The 13,396-nt window shown below is 61.3% G+C and overlaps 2 protein-coding genes across 9 annotated transcripts in view; one reads left to right on the top strand and one right to left on the bottom strand.

The window, feature by feature from the left end:
* Positions 1 to 278: 278 nt before the first annotated feature.
* On the bottom strand, positions 279 to 8,481 carry LOC128067778 (collagen alpha-1(I) chain-like). The gene is made up of 13 exons (XM_052660835.1): positions 8,067 to 8,481; positions 7,652 to 7,962; positions 7,059 to 7,162; positions 6,756 to 6,942; positions 4,928 to 5,197; positions 4,555 to 4,745; positions 4,129 to 4,439; positions 3,830 to 3,993; positions 3,145 to 3,275; positions 2,733 to 2,864; positions 2,455 to 2,540; positions 1,521 to 1,755; positions 279 to 510 (listed from the first exon to the last, which is right to left on the bottom strand). Exons 1-13 carry the CDS (start codon positions 8,479 to 8,481, stop codon positions 279 to 281), a joined length of 2,769 nt encoding a protein of 922 aa, XP_052516795.1.
* The window catches only part of EBF3 (EBF transcription factor 3), a 118,118-nt gene continuing 113,201 nt past the window's right edge, over positions 8,480 to 13,396 (top strand). For all 8 annotated transcript variants that reach the window (XM_052661141.1, XM_052661139.1, XM_052661138.1 and 5 more), the window contains exons 1-5: positions 8,480 to 8,613; positions 8,719 to 8,875; positions 9,239 to 9,302; positions 9,999 to 10,054; positions 13,091 to 13,164. In XM_052661141.1, coding sequence (XP_052517101.1) covers positions 8,480 to 8,613; positions 8,719 to 8,875; positions 9,239 to 9,302; positions 9,999 to 10,054; positions 13,091 to 13,164 — 485 coding nt within the window. The remainder of the gene's footprint in view (positions 8,614 to 8,718; positions 8,876 to 9,238; positions 9,303 to 9,998; positions 10,055 to 13,090; positions 13,165 to 13,396) is intronic.

The following is a 13,396-nucleotide window of genomic DNA, read 5'->3' as shown; positions in this document are numbered from 1 at the left end:
TATTTCTCTGGTATGGAGGATTTTATGTTCTCCAGGTGAAACCGAGTTCACCCAGCTCTAGCGTAGATTGATGTTTTAATAAAAATAAATAAAGGCGAAAAGCTAGCCCGGTCTTTGGGGACATCGAGTCTCAAATCGCAGAGTTAGACTAACAAATCAAATTGCATTATCTTTACATTTCATATCTTAATCGTGTGCCTAAAAATCACAAGCAAGCCGGAGAGCGCCCTCATTTCGAAAGTTTTAATATAGTGCTTAGAAGTTGGAACATCTAGCAATCAATGTTTCATAGGCAAACTGGCACGGGGAGCGCGGTGTAATTGTGATAAGTGGCAGGCGTCGTGGAGCGGGCGCGGGTCGAGCGCGGGCGGCGGCGGGAGGCGGCGCGGGTTCCTCCGGGAAGAGGGTGGCGGCGGCGGCGCCCGGAGCGCGCGGCGCCCGTAGATGGCGCCCTGGCCCCACGCTAGGCTCGGGAGCCGCGCTCCGCCGGGCCGCGCGCGGGCGGGGGAGCTGGCGGGGGCGCGGGGCGGGCGCGCAGCGCGAGGCTTCGCACTGGAGGTGGACTTGGACCAGGGCCGCGCGGCACAGCGCAAAAAATCTCCAGCTTATTGTTGGCGTCGTTAATTTAAGGCCTGAGCAGTATTGGGGGCGATGGGGGCCCTTGGGTCTGGGATGTCCATGGGAGCCTAGGGTCTGCCCTGGAGAGACCCCTGTCTGGCTGCGGCTCTGGCCTGGTGGCCACTGCGCAGCTCCAGTCCTGGCTCTCCGCGGGCGCGAGGCCCAGGCTGGGCCCTGGGGTGCAGATACGCGTGGGTGTGGGCGAGGGTCGGCCGTGCGGCGACAAGGACGCCAAATTCAAAGCTGCCCACCGATCACTCCAGAGGGCGGCCAGGACGGTCCGGAGGCCACCCGCACCCCGCGCGGGACGCACTACCCGAGCCTGCGCCGGCTCTGCCGCCGCGGCAGCTAGTGCGCCGCGCTTTGCAATGTAAATTTCAGCGGGACAAATTGCTTATTAATAGTCTAGAAGAGAAGCGGGTTTTTTTCTTTCTTCTTTTCTTTATCTGTTTTTATTTCTGCATGCCCCCCAGCTATGCCCTGGGCAGCCTCGCCGCCCAGCAGTTTCCTCTTCATTTCAATATCCTAAAGAAAATGCAAATTTCCACAATGTGGCCTTTTTAAAAAGTTAAATTAGCAATAGCTTTAAGTGACTCCATTAGTATGGAAAACATACACGTTTAGTGTGAGAATAGCTTCCCTTTCACAGGGCTCACTCTGGACTGTACATTTAGCAGACCCTCGCATGGGGAAAGAATCTAGTCGCTGCCAGCGTGTCGCCAAAGGCGCACCCCCGAGTGGCCTGCGCTGGGCTTCCGGGGAGAGATTGCCCCGACTCCGCGCGCCGCCGCACCCCGACCGCCGGCTTGGATCCCTTAGAAGTGGCGAGAATGAGGGCGAAAGGGTTTGTGCAGGCGGGGAGGCGGGCTTGACACATTTCTGTCCAAGAGCGGTGTGCTCACCCTGCCTTCCCAGCCTCTTTGTCCGGGTCCCCGCAGCTCAGATAATTAAGCGAGCGGACTGAGCGGGCCTGGCCGCTGTCACCCACCTCCACGCTTTTGCGCAGGAGAAGGGATGTGTACACGCTCCCTTGAGCAGCGGCCAGGGCGTGGACGAAGGTCGGGGCAGAGGAGGGCGTCAGTGACGTGCCAGCCTGCTCACCTGCACCCCTTGGCTCCACCACCCCAGCTCCCTTGCCTGGGTTGCCAAACCCGGTTTTCAAACCAGAATCTCAGTGGCAAAGTTTTGCGCTCCGTTGGCTTCCAGATGAGGTGGTGCAGTCCCGCCATGGGAATCTGTCTGCCCCGCTTCTTTAAGCCAGTGGCAGGGCGCGCCAACCCCGTCCAGGAAAGAGTTAAGATTTATGGTGTGCCGGAGAGGTCTTGTTAGGATGTAATCTGCATTTTTAAACTACTGCGTAATAAAAAGTGAGAAGTTTTGAGACACCTTTCTTGATTATACCTTTGGTGATACTTTAGGTTTTACATTTAATTTGCATTTTGTTCTTAGTGAATATTGAAGTCTTGAGTGGAGGATTGAATTTTATTAGGACATCTGGACTGACAATATCAAATCAGACACCAGTGTCCCAAAGCATGCTAAAATTTCAGAGTTAATTAGAACGCAGTGTGTTTAATTAAAGCCAATTATAATATTTGAAATTATCTGATCGATCGGTGTTTCTGCAGTTTGGGTCTGTGGAGGTGTTGATTGGCGGACTGCGCGCGCCGTTTCGATCTAGAAACTGCTCTGGGGGAAGTTTGCTTTGTAAACTGGCGGGGCGGGCGCTCGCGGAATCCGGTCCGGGGCGCTGGCTCGGGCTCCTCCTGCCGGACTGCCTTGGGGCGCCGCTGAAGGCAGCTCGGGAAATCCCAGCTCGTTGCGAAATCTCTGTACCTTTTCGGATCCGAGGGACCCCTGGCACGCACGAGCCGTCATTCCCCGCTCTGATGCGCCTGCCGAGCGTGTTGCGAAGAGGCAACCTTTAAGGTTGCAAGGTGCGTAGGGAGAAGCCCCACTGGCGGAGAGCGAGCGTGTGGTTTCGGATTCTCGCTCCCACCGAGGAGCTCCAGGGATTGACTCAGAATATGGGGTTAGCCAAAGTGACCGGAAGGGCCGGGGGAAAAGTTAGGACCAGGGGAGAGGAATTAACGGTTTCCTTTCTAATTTCGCACTCTGCAAGAGCCGAGGCGCGCTCGGCATCCTCGGGCCCGCTCGGAGCTAGGCTTTCCGGGGAGGCAGTCGAGAGCGGGCCGGCTGGCGTCCGCGGCCCCCGCAGGGCCGGGCAACTGGGAGCGCGCGGTTCCCTGCGGGGAGCGGGCTCGGTGCTCGCTGCCCGGCCTTATTCCGGGTGCCCGGGCTCGTCCTGACTTTGCAGACACACGTGAGCGGCAGTTAGGACCAGGCGGCGGGCGGACGGCTCTGCGCGCTCCTGGGGTCACCGGGTCAGTGAGGCCTAGGTGCGCCGGGCGCACAGGACCCGCGGCCCCGCCGCTGCGGGCTGGCGGGGAGCGGCGGCGGCCACCTGCCCAGGCCTAGGTGGGAGTCTGGGCGGCTCGGCTCGCGGCGGCACTCTGCTCTGCTCACCCCAGGAGGCGCTGTTTGTCAAACTTGGCCGCCTTGACAAGAGGCGCCTGCACCTTCTCACTTGGAGTATCTAGCCCTTCTCGGTCCTTGGGGTCGGCCTGAAGGAGCCTGACCCTTCCAGAGTGACCGGGCTTGAGGAGGCGGTGAAGAGATCAGGGGTCTGAGACCCTCCGATGTTCGCTTTTTAGCTGTGAATCCTTCCAGCCAGGCCTCGCGCCTTCCAGCGCAGGGCAAAGGAGCCCGTAGGAGCGCCCCGTGTGTGCGGGGCAAGATGCCCAGTTACTTGCCTCCGAGGGCGGGCGGGAGGCGCGTCCTGGCTTGGGTTCTGTCTCCACAGCCTCCCTAGAACCCCGCAGCCTCCGTCCCTGTCCAGCCAGGGGGAAGGCGCGGTCCCTGGGCCTGGAAACCTCCCCAGACTCTGGCCCGGCCCCCTTGGCGCGTCGCTTAACAGGTTGGGGTGGCCTGAGTGCGGAGCCCCGGCTTTCCCGACCTCCCCAGGCCCACCGGCCCGCTGTACCCCCCCCGCGGTACAAGGCTAAGCCGGGGCGCACTTAGGGGCCGCGCCCCTGACCCACACCGGGCAGGGTTTGCGAGTGCCCGTCTGTGTCACCTCGCCCCGCAGTGCGCGGGACTTCCTAGGTGCGCCCTCCCAGGATTACTCTTCTCCGGCTCTCCCAGCCCCTACGGCCTCCTGCTCGCCAGTGCCCAAGGTCAGTCTGGCTCTCCGCTTTCGGGTTCTTCTCCCGAGCTCTGCCTGTGGCGCCGGGCCCGGAGCGGGGCTGGAGGCCGGGTCACCGGCGCGGTCTGAGCGTGACCCCCGGGCGCGGAGGACGTGGGGGCGGGCCGCGCCTGCAGCTCAGCACTGGAGGCGGGAAAGCGAACCGCTGGCCTTCGGCGCGTGGCTCCCAGTCTTTCCCGAGGGCTCTGAGGGGCACGGCCGCGCAGCCTGGGCCCGAGGACACCGGCCCTACGAGGGAGCCGCACCCGGCCGCGCCCAGCACCCCGGATCCCTCTTAGGCATCGGCTTCCAGGAACCGTGGCCCGGGCTTTTCAACGCCGGAAATGCAGTTTCTGACTCCTCGGAAGGCTGGTAGGGAGGGCGGCTGGCTCCCCGGGCTCGGCCGAGCGCCAGAAGGGGCACGCACAGAGTGCCCCCTGGACTCGGGTCCAGCGCGGACTCAGAGGCCGGCCGTGCACCCTGGGACCCCAACTTGGCCGAAGTTTCTGGATGGCTCGGAGGCCGGCACCAGCCTGGCTCCCGCTCACCAGGCCCGCACCAGGCGGGCGTGGAGGACCTGGGACGGGGGGGACGCGAGGGGGAAGTTCACGCCTGGCGCGCGAGGAGACGCCCGCCCCCTCCCGCGGGTGGGTAGTGGGCGCGGGCGGAGGGCTGGGCGCGCGCGCGGCGGCCCGGGCACGGCGCGGCCGGCAGGGACGCCGGAGCGGGCCTGGGCGCGGGCGCCGCGCGGTTGTACCGCCTGGCCCTGCCTCCGGTGGTGCCGCGGGTCAGCGGCCAAGCGCGGCCGCGGCCCTGCGCCCTGCAAGCCACTCCCCGAGCGGGGCTCCAGGGGCTGCGGGCGCTGTCTCTTTAAGGTCACTGCCTGCTCCGGCACGACGTGGGGAGGACAGCTGGGCACTGGCCATCTGACTGACTCCGGCGTGACATCTGGGAGCCCACTGGTGTGTGGCACGCGAAGCGCTTGATGCCGCTATTTAAATGCAAATGCGAGGGGGCTCATTGAAGCCTCTCCCCGTAAATCCGCACAAAAGGAATACTTCCCACCCTCCGAGGAGGAGGAGGCGACGGCGGCGCGAGGGCCACCCGTGCAAATCGCGTTGAGCGCGGGGCCCTGAGCGGTGGTCGCCGCCGTGGCGGCCCGCGGGGTTTCCAGCGAAGGTCAGGCCCCGCCCGGGCCGGCCCCTGGGCGTCTGTCTGGCCCCTGGGAGCGCTCTGTGCGCGGAGGCTGGACCGGCGGTAGCGGCGGGCCTGCGCAATTTCCACAGTGTCGGCCTGTCCCCCCCTCGGCGTCTCCTGCCGGGGTACTGGGCGCCCCTAGGTCCCCAGAGAGGGAGAGGGGCGGGGCAAGGCTCCCACGGGGGGCGGCGGGCGCGGGCACGCGCTGCAGCCCCTCTCTGGACATCCGGGATGGGCCTGCAGCCCCCTCCCCTCCCCGGCCTGGATGCTGGGCCCCTGGCTCCTCTCGGCCGCTGCTCCCGCCCCATCAAGGCGAACCCCTGGAGTGGGGCGAGGTGGGGGTCGAGGGCACTGCCCTCCCAGGCTGCTCCGCAGCAGGCCGGTGTGGAGACCCTGCCAGGGTGGCGAGTCCCTGTGCCCGCAGCTCGCAGCCAGCAGTGGAGTGACAAAAAAGATAAAGTTGGTGAATGATAAAGACCGTATTTTCCACGCTTTGGGTGCGGGACCAGATGATCTAGAAAATGAGCTGAAATGGATTCAGCCTCCGAGCCTGTTGTGAGAGCAGCTGACGCCCCCATTTCGGGCCAGATGGCTGCTGAACACAGATTTGCATTCATTTTCGCTTAATATCGTCCAAAATAGTGGGGCAGCTGCATTTGTTGTCAAAAAGGTTTAAAACCCCTTTTCTTTCTGGGGCAGGATCGTTACCTTCTGTGATGGGCTTATAGAACTTTTTTTCCCTCTTTAGTCAACAGTATCAGATTTAGAAGGATTTGTTTTTAAACCTTCTAATTTGGTAATCAGATTTAAATCGCCTTGGCGCGTGTAATCTGAATTAAAGATACTGTAAATGATTTTAAGCATGATACTTTCGTTAGAGCAAAGAAAGGGGCACCTCCAGCCTGGGCTGGGCATTTTAGGAAGTGTGCTACAAAGGGAGCATTGTTTCCTCTTTCCAACTTCATCTTTTCCGAACAGGCACTTTGCATAATCTGACAATAACGCTTGCCTGGGTGCTCGCCTTGCGTGAGCCCCCGAAGCAGCTAAACACGAAGAGACAAAGCCATGTCTCCACCCCACCCTCCACCGCTGAGCAACTTTATTTTGCGTTGTCCCTCCACGAAGAAAGTGTTCCCTCTTCCACTGGGTTGGCTGTGGGTGGAAAGCGCTGGGCTTATTAGGAATACAGAAATTTTCTTTTAATTTATCGTGAATAGTTTCCATACACTTTGATTTAAGGTTATTAACATTCTATAGACAGTGGCATCTTTAATATGTGGCGATCACTTCTAAAGACTAATCTCATTACCCTCAAATAGTCATAAAATATGATTTTATTATACTTACGTATTTAATTAGACGGCCGGCACCGGAATGGATTTTGAGATGGGACTGGAGCAACAGCTGTGGTAATTCACTTATCTTTGGCAATAGTCATTAACCCCCAACACCAGCAAAATAGATTGCTTTCCAGAACTGCTTTTTTCTCACCCCTTCCAAGAGGCTTGGGGGTCCCCAGATAAGGTAAATCGGACTTCGATTTTCCCGATTAATTAAAATATTAGCGTACACACACTGCCAATTCATGAAATAAAAGGAGTGCCACCCCAGACCCGGCGTGAAGAGTCTGTCCTGCGACACACTTGCACCTTGAAACCTGTTTTTTTTTGTTTTTGTTTGTTTTATTCAAAAGGGCCTGATTGCTCTCGGCAGGGAAGGGCTGGGACAGCTCCCGGTCGTCCCCTGGGCCCCCGCGCCGTGTCACGCACAGGTCCTTTCGGTGGGCAGTGCTCCTGGGCGCCGAGTCCAGGCTGCAGGAGCCCGGCCGCCGGGCCCACGCGCTGCTCGCGCCCCGCTGCCCTCCCGATTCCTCGAAACCAGGTCTGGAAAGTCGCGCGCCGCGCGCTCACCCGGGCTCAGCGGCACCGAGGGCAGGACCCGGGCGCCCGCAGCGTCTGCTCGACTTTTAGAGCGGCTGGCGCCGGGGAGGTCTGGTCACCGCGTGGGCGCGCAGCCGGACACCGGGCCCCGGGTCGCCGGAGAAGCCGGGCGCGCTTCCTCTCCGCCCAGGGAGCCCGGAGCCTTCTTTGTCACTCGCTGCGCCTGAGGACAGGCCGGGGGACGGGGTCTCCGGTGGCCACGGGGAAAGAGCGCGCGCGTCGGGCAGAGCCCGCCTCCGACCTGGGTGCCCCAGCCCGACACACTCGGTGGCCTCCGCCGGGGCGGAGAGCTCGAGCGCCCCGCGAGGCCCAGCCGGGGGCACATCGGCCCCCCCACCCCCAGCAGCCTTCGGTCGGCTTGCAAACCGGGCTAAACTGCGCGCCTCCCTTGGCCGGGGAGCCCTGACCCACCCCTCCAGCCCCCGCCCCGGCCGGGGTCCTCGCCCCTCCAGCCCCCTGTCTGCGGCCTGCCGGCTTCTACCCGCCTCCCGCTCTGGGCCGTCCCGGGGCGACCCGCGGCCCCTGGCGTGTACGGCCGGCGTCTGGGCAACTGGGGGCGCCCCTGCGTTTTACCCTCTCCTCCCCACCGTGCTTTGACTTGTGTGGCTGATGTCGGGAGGAGGGGTTGAGGGGCCGGGCTGCAGCCGCGCACTGCCTGTCTGTCTGCTTTGGAGACTGATTTGGGCGAGGAGAAACTTCCTTGGCGGCGGGTGGGCGCGAGGGGCCGCGGCGCGCGGCTGGGGGCGGCGGCGGCGCTGGGCGGCGGGGCTCGCGCGGCTCGCGCGGCTCGCGGGGCTCGCGGCGCCGTCAGGCAGGCAGTCGGCGGCGGCGGCGGCGGCGGCGAGGGGCGCGGCGAGGGGCGGCCGCTCCCATATATGGCGCAGGCGCCGCCCCCCGACGTCACCCTCTGACAGCGCCGCTCCCGGGGGCTTCGAGTTTTGGCTCCCGGGAAAGGGTCCATTCCTCGGGGAGAGAGGGCTGAGTTTTGTGCGCCTCCGTCCGCTGCGCGCGCCGCTGCAGGCCCCGCCGCGCCCCGCCTGCGCCCGGGACTGCGCCGCGGCACTCACTGCCCCGTTTATTTGTCTTTGGAGCAGGCGGGCCGCGCCAGAAGCGGGCGATCCCGCAGTGCCCTGCAGCCGCGGACGCCGCCTGGCTAGGATGACACCACGTTGAGCGCGCCTGCAAACAACAACAACAACAACAAGCGCCGCCGCGGCCGCCGCGTCCTGCTCCTCCGAAGCGCCGCCGCCGCCGGTGGAGCCGCCGGTGGAGCCGCCTCCGCGCCCCCGGCCGTCCGGAGCGCCCAGCCGCCGGTGTATGTCGCGCCTGCCCGGGACGGGCTGAAGCCGGCGGCGGGCCGGACCGCAGGCGCCGAGCAGGGCCAGCGCGGCCAGGGCAGCCGCCTGCCGCCGAGCCCCCCAGCGCCGCTGCTCGCGGAAGTGCTTTCGGCCGGGAGCGGCGGCCGCCGCCAGCAGTTTTCATGTTTGGGATTCAGGAGAATATTCCGCGCGGGGGGACGACCATGAAGGAGGAGCCGCTGGGCAGCGGCATGAACCCGGTGCGCTCGTGGATGCATACGGCGGGGGTGGTGGACGCCAACACAGCCGCCCAGAGGTACGTACCGGCCGCCCCCGCGCGCCCCGGGCCCGGCCCCGCCGGGTCCCCGCGGCCGGCCGGCGCCGCGCTCCTCACCGGGCCGCTGTCTCTTTCCTCCCGCAGCGGCGTGGGGCTGGCGCGGGCGCACTTCGAGAAGCAGCCTCCTTCCAACCTCCGGAAGTCCAATTTCTTCCACTTCGTGCTGGCGCTCTACGACAGGCAGGGGCAGCCGGTGGAGATTGAAAGGACCGCTTTTGTGGACTTTGTGGAGAAAGAGAAAGTAAGTGCAAACACACAGTCACACCCTGCGGCTTCCTAGAAGTGGGAGGCAGGCGGTGCCCCAGCGCGGTGGCCCCGGGTGCCCCCCTCGGCGGCGGGGACGGCTCGGCCAGGCGCCCCTGCCGCCGCCACGTGCGGCCGACCGGGCCCGCGGAGGGCTGGGCAACTTCTCTGCGCCCCCGGACTCACTCCGGGCGAGGAGGGCGCTGGGCTTCCAGCAGGAAACTGACATCAGCGCGCCGCTCCCGGCCACGAGTCCTGCCTTGTGTGAGGCCGAGGGGCCTCGGTCGTGGAGGGGGACCGAGTGCGGTGGCCGCGCCGGACGCCAGGCGCACTAAACGCAATTGTTTATCGTTACTTTCAGGAGCCCAACAACGAGAAGACCAACAACGGCATCCACTATAAGCTCCAGTTGCTCTACAGCAACGGTAAGTGGCGGCGGCTGCGCCGGCATTCCCGCCCCGCTGGCTCGCTCGCTCCTTTTCCGCGATGCTTAAAGGACGTACAGATTTCGAGATTAAAATGACACGGATGTAAACACGAAATCTTCTCATGGCATAGAAGGAAAACAAAACACAAACGATCAATAAGTCGATGGCACTTCACATGATTAACCGGTCCGGCTTGAAGTAGAAAGTAAAAAGGGGATCGATGTGAGCGCCAGCAGAACATCACTTTTAAGTGACTTTTTTCAATTTTGCAAATTAATGTTAATTATCGAGATGGGGGTAGCTCTGTACATCGAGCACAGCTTACTTCCTGTGCACGGATTTTCAAAAAATCCTCTAGAGAGACTAGAAAGAGTTGAGACTCTCACTTAATTTCCATTTTGTGCTTTTCTGTTTTCTAAAAATAAAGGAGCACACGGGCCCTCCCGGTTCAGCAACCAGGCCTGCTCTCAGCCAGGCAGAGTCCTTTGCCCCTTTCAGTGCAAACCCTAAGAGTCTCAAGGTTCTTAATTAAGAAAAAAGAAAAAACGAGTGACTGGGTTTTCTTTCCTGCCCCTGAAAGGCATGCCTAAGTTTTGCTGCATCACCGCAGCAGCAGTCCTGAGCTACCCACTTCCTGTGCCCCCGAGTGCCCTCGATGAAGTCCTGATGAGAATTTGTCCCTGTTTCTTGCAGGAGTCAGAACCGAGCAGGATCTGTATGTTCGCCTCATAGATTCAATGACCAAACAGGTGAGAAAGTTGAAGCCTCTTGCACTAGTTTTCCCTGCTCAGCTGGGGCTGTCCTGGAGTTTCAGGGAGGAGAGGGCTGACAAATGGATCTGGTGTATTTGTTTCTCATTTAGTTTTCTTGACATGCTAATAAGAATTCCCTATTTATTGGAATAAATGAAGCGATTGGTGAAATAGTTTGTTGTCATTAGAACAGGACATATATGCTTTATTAAATGGCTTGTGATTGGAATCAAATTCTGTCTTAATTAATCATGGTAATTAATATTTGACAGAAAAATTGCAAGATCTCTCCCTTGTATATTTTTAAAGGTTTCTCTCTCTACTTGGAATCATTTCATTGATTTTTCCCCCCTGTAACAAAGGCAACTAACTCCTTTCCAAAGCCCATTGAGTTGGAGTTGATTAGTTCATTTTTTTCTCCCTTCCAGTGTGATGGCCTCCTAACAGGAGGCGTGCATTTGGATTTAAAAGTTAAATGTGTTGGGGTGAAAAGTCACCTTGTTCTCCTCTAGTCCATCTTCACCTCTCAGCCCCCCAGCTCCATAATTCAAACTCTGAGCTCCAGGGGTCACCCAATCCCGTCCACTGCTCTGGGGGCAGCGTCTCATCCCTTCCCACTCTCTGTCATACCTTGTAAATAACATAATTACAAGCAGCTCCTTATTAAATTATTTAACTTGTCTTGGTCAACTTTTCCCATCATAACCTGGCTGTCAGTCGTGTGATTAAGTGCAGGAAAGCGCTTCGTTGCTTTTTGACGTTGTGCAGTCTTGGGCGGGTTTTGTATTGCGTGGTATGTTGTTGCTTAGCTGTTTTCAAAGATTTTCCCCCAGTTTTCTTAAAATAGCGCTGGGGGAGGAGGCCAGTCCAATTACTCAGTGAAATCCACTTTGCACAGGTTGATTTAAAATATGCTTCCAAACTGAGCTTCACACTTAGAAATGAAAGTGGCGTCTTCCGTTTTGATGTTAACTTTAAGAATTGTGAGCCAAGTGGAAAAGAACTCTCTCGTCCTTCTTGCAGCCCAGCACACATGCTTCCTACTGTCTGTAGGGCAGTTAGTTTTCAGATTTTACTTCCCTTTGAAAAAGTTTGTCCTTACCTAGGCAGCAAGCTTGCTGGATTTTAGTGTCTGCAGTGGTAAAACAGTGTGGTTTTCTCTTAGAGTAAACCAGATCTGACAGGTAAACTATGGTCTTTCCGACAAAGGCGGTGGAGGCGGTGTGCCCTTGGGTAATTATTTCACTGGGATTCAGTGAAGCCTCTGGAACTCCGGCTCCGCGTGGACAGGGTGCTTTTATTTCCTTTGTATATAAGGGCTGAATGTTTTGGGAAATCGCTGTGTTCTAACGAAGAGGTTGATGCAGGCAGCGCTGAGTTTATACACAGAGGAGGAGGAGGTTTCTGTTTTAAGTGCACTTTTATTGTTCATTTATCCCGTACCTTTGCAGGATAAACAGATGAAAATAAAGGCATTTAATCTCCTCTCACTGACGGAGATTGGGGGGGCAGGGGAGAGAAGGAAAGAAATAGCCCAGTAACTGATCAAAGAGTCAATGGCGCTGAACCGACAGTTTATGGATTTCTGTTTGTGCTACAAAATAAAAAATAAATCAAATATAAATACGGGGATCCATCCGAGGACGAGCCGCGCTCTCAGAAGTGCCAGCGCCCGCCGCGGCCACGCGCCCCGAGCCCCAGGCGGCCCGGCGGCCTGCGGTGATACCGTCACCGCCGCGGTTTCCAGCCTACCGGGAGGGAGGCGCTGGGAGAGGGGCTCGTGGGAACCCCGCGCTCTTCCCAGAGGGCAGCCCCGGGCTTCCTCGAGAAAGGGCTTTGTCCGCCTGGAAGTGGACGGAAGTGTCAGAAGTCCCGGGGAGGTTGGAAGCAATTTCCAGATCGTTTTCGGTGGGTGGGGGCGGGAACTGGAGCGAGGACTCCCCTCCCTCTTCCGTGGAATTTTCTGCGGGGGAACTTGCGGCTCCCGGCCCCCGCCCCCGGCCCCTCCCCCAGTGGCCTTTTCCCCTTTCTTTTTTTTTTTTAACTCTCTGTTTTTGGGAGGCCGGCGGTGGGGCAGGCGCGGGCGGCCCCCGGCACGGGTTCCTGGCGGCGAAGCCGGGCTGAGCGCGGTCGTGAGCGCACCTAGGGCTTCGCACCATCTGGCGGAGCCTCTGCTCAAAACCCAGCAGAGCGTGTGTGCGCAGACACTGCCTTTTTACCCGAGAAAAATCATTGTTAGCAGTTTCAAAATAAACACCAGATTGGCCATTAGCACTTTCTTTGCAAATATCATCCGGCGAGGAGCACGTGGCCGCGCGGGCCCGAGCGCCCCGGGGCCCCCAACCCTCCTGCCGGGCGCCCGCCAGGCCCGGCCCGGCGCGGCCACGTGCGGCTGCAGCGCCCGGGTACCCGGGGCTGCCCGCCGCGGGCGGAGCTCGGCCGTGGCCAGACGTTCGGGCGGCCCTGCGGGCTCGGGGCGGCGGCGGCGGGGTCCGATTCGGGCAGCCCACGCAGGCGCCGGGGCTCGGAACGCAGGGGGCGGCCGGGCGCCGGACTCTGCAGCCCGGAGGGCGCGCGGGGCAGCCCTTGACACCAGGCAAACGGCTGGCCGGGCGGCTCGTCTCCGCTTATTTAGTCCTGGAGCGCTCTGATCCGCTTCTCCCCCACCACGCCGATCGGAACTCGGGGTAGATAATGACCCGAGGACGCTGCCCGGCGCCGGCAGCAAGGGGCCGGTGCCCTCGCGCCCTAGCTCCCTGCGCCAGGGCCTCGGCCTCCGTCTCCCGGCCCGAAAGCGGTCGGCGTCCTCCCGAGCAGAAGGCCCCGCGCAGGCCCGGCGGGCGCCCAGGAGAGGAGGCCGCCTCGGCCTAGCCAGGCTCGGGTGACCCCGCCGGGAGGGCGAAACTCCCCGGACGCCGCCTCCCCTCTCCCGCCGTGCACCTGCCGCCCGCGAGGCCCGCAGAGCCCGGGGGGCGACGGGGCGCCACCGCCGCGGGCGCCGCGTAACCCCGCCTCTGCTTGTCGCCCGCGCAGGCCATCGTCTACGAGGGCCAGGACAAGAACCCGGAGATGTGCCGCGTGCTGCTGACCCACGAGATCATGTGCAGGTGAGCCGCGCGGCGGGGCGCCCGCTGCGCCCGCAAAGGCCGCGCGTCCGGGCGCCGCCACCCCGCCCCGCCTCGGGACGTCGATTGAAATGCAATCGGGCCGCGCGCGGGTCGCCGAGGGGCCGGGCGCATCGACCCCCCGGTGATGGCGACCGCCGCGGCGGCCCGGCGGAGCGGATTAATATGCGGGCCGTGTCGCTGCCGTGTGGTCAGAAAAGGATCACCGGTCGTC

The sequence above is a fragment of the Budorcas taxicolor genome, chromosome 23 (assembly GCF_023091745.1).
Source record: "Budorcas taxicolor isolate Tak-1 chromosome 23, Takin1.1, whole genome shotgun sequence".
Taxonomy (NCBI): domain Eukaryota; kingdom Metazoa; phylum Chordata; class Mammalia; order Artiodactyla; family Bovidae; genus Budorcas; species Budorcas taxicolor.
This window is presented reverse-complemented; position numbering and strand designations above follow the sequence as displayed.

Bases quoted from the DNA above. Each gene is read 5' to 3' on its own strand.
- LOC128067778 (XM_052660835.1), bottom strand. From the start codon at position 8,481: ATGAAAACTGCTGGCGGCGGCCGCCGCTCCCGGCCGAAAGCACTTCCG. The intron at 1,756-2,454 runs GTACAGAGATTT...TTGGCAACCCAG, and splicing joins GGTCCCTCGGATCCGAAAAG to GCAAGGGAGCTGGGGTGGTG. The intron at 511-1,520 runs GTGAGCACACCG...CGCCCCCGCCAG, and splicing joins AAAGAGGCTGGGAAGGCAGG to CTCCCCCGCCCGCGCGCGGC.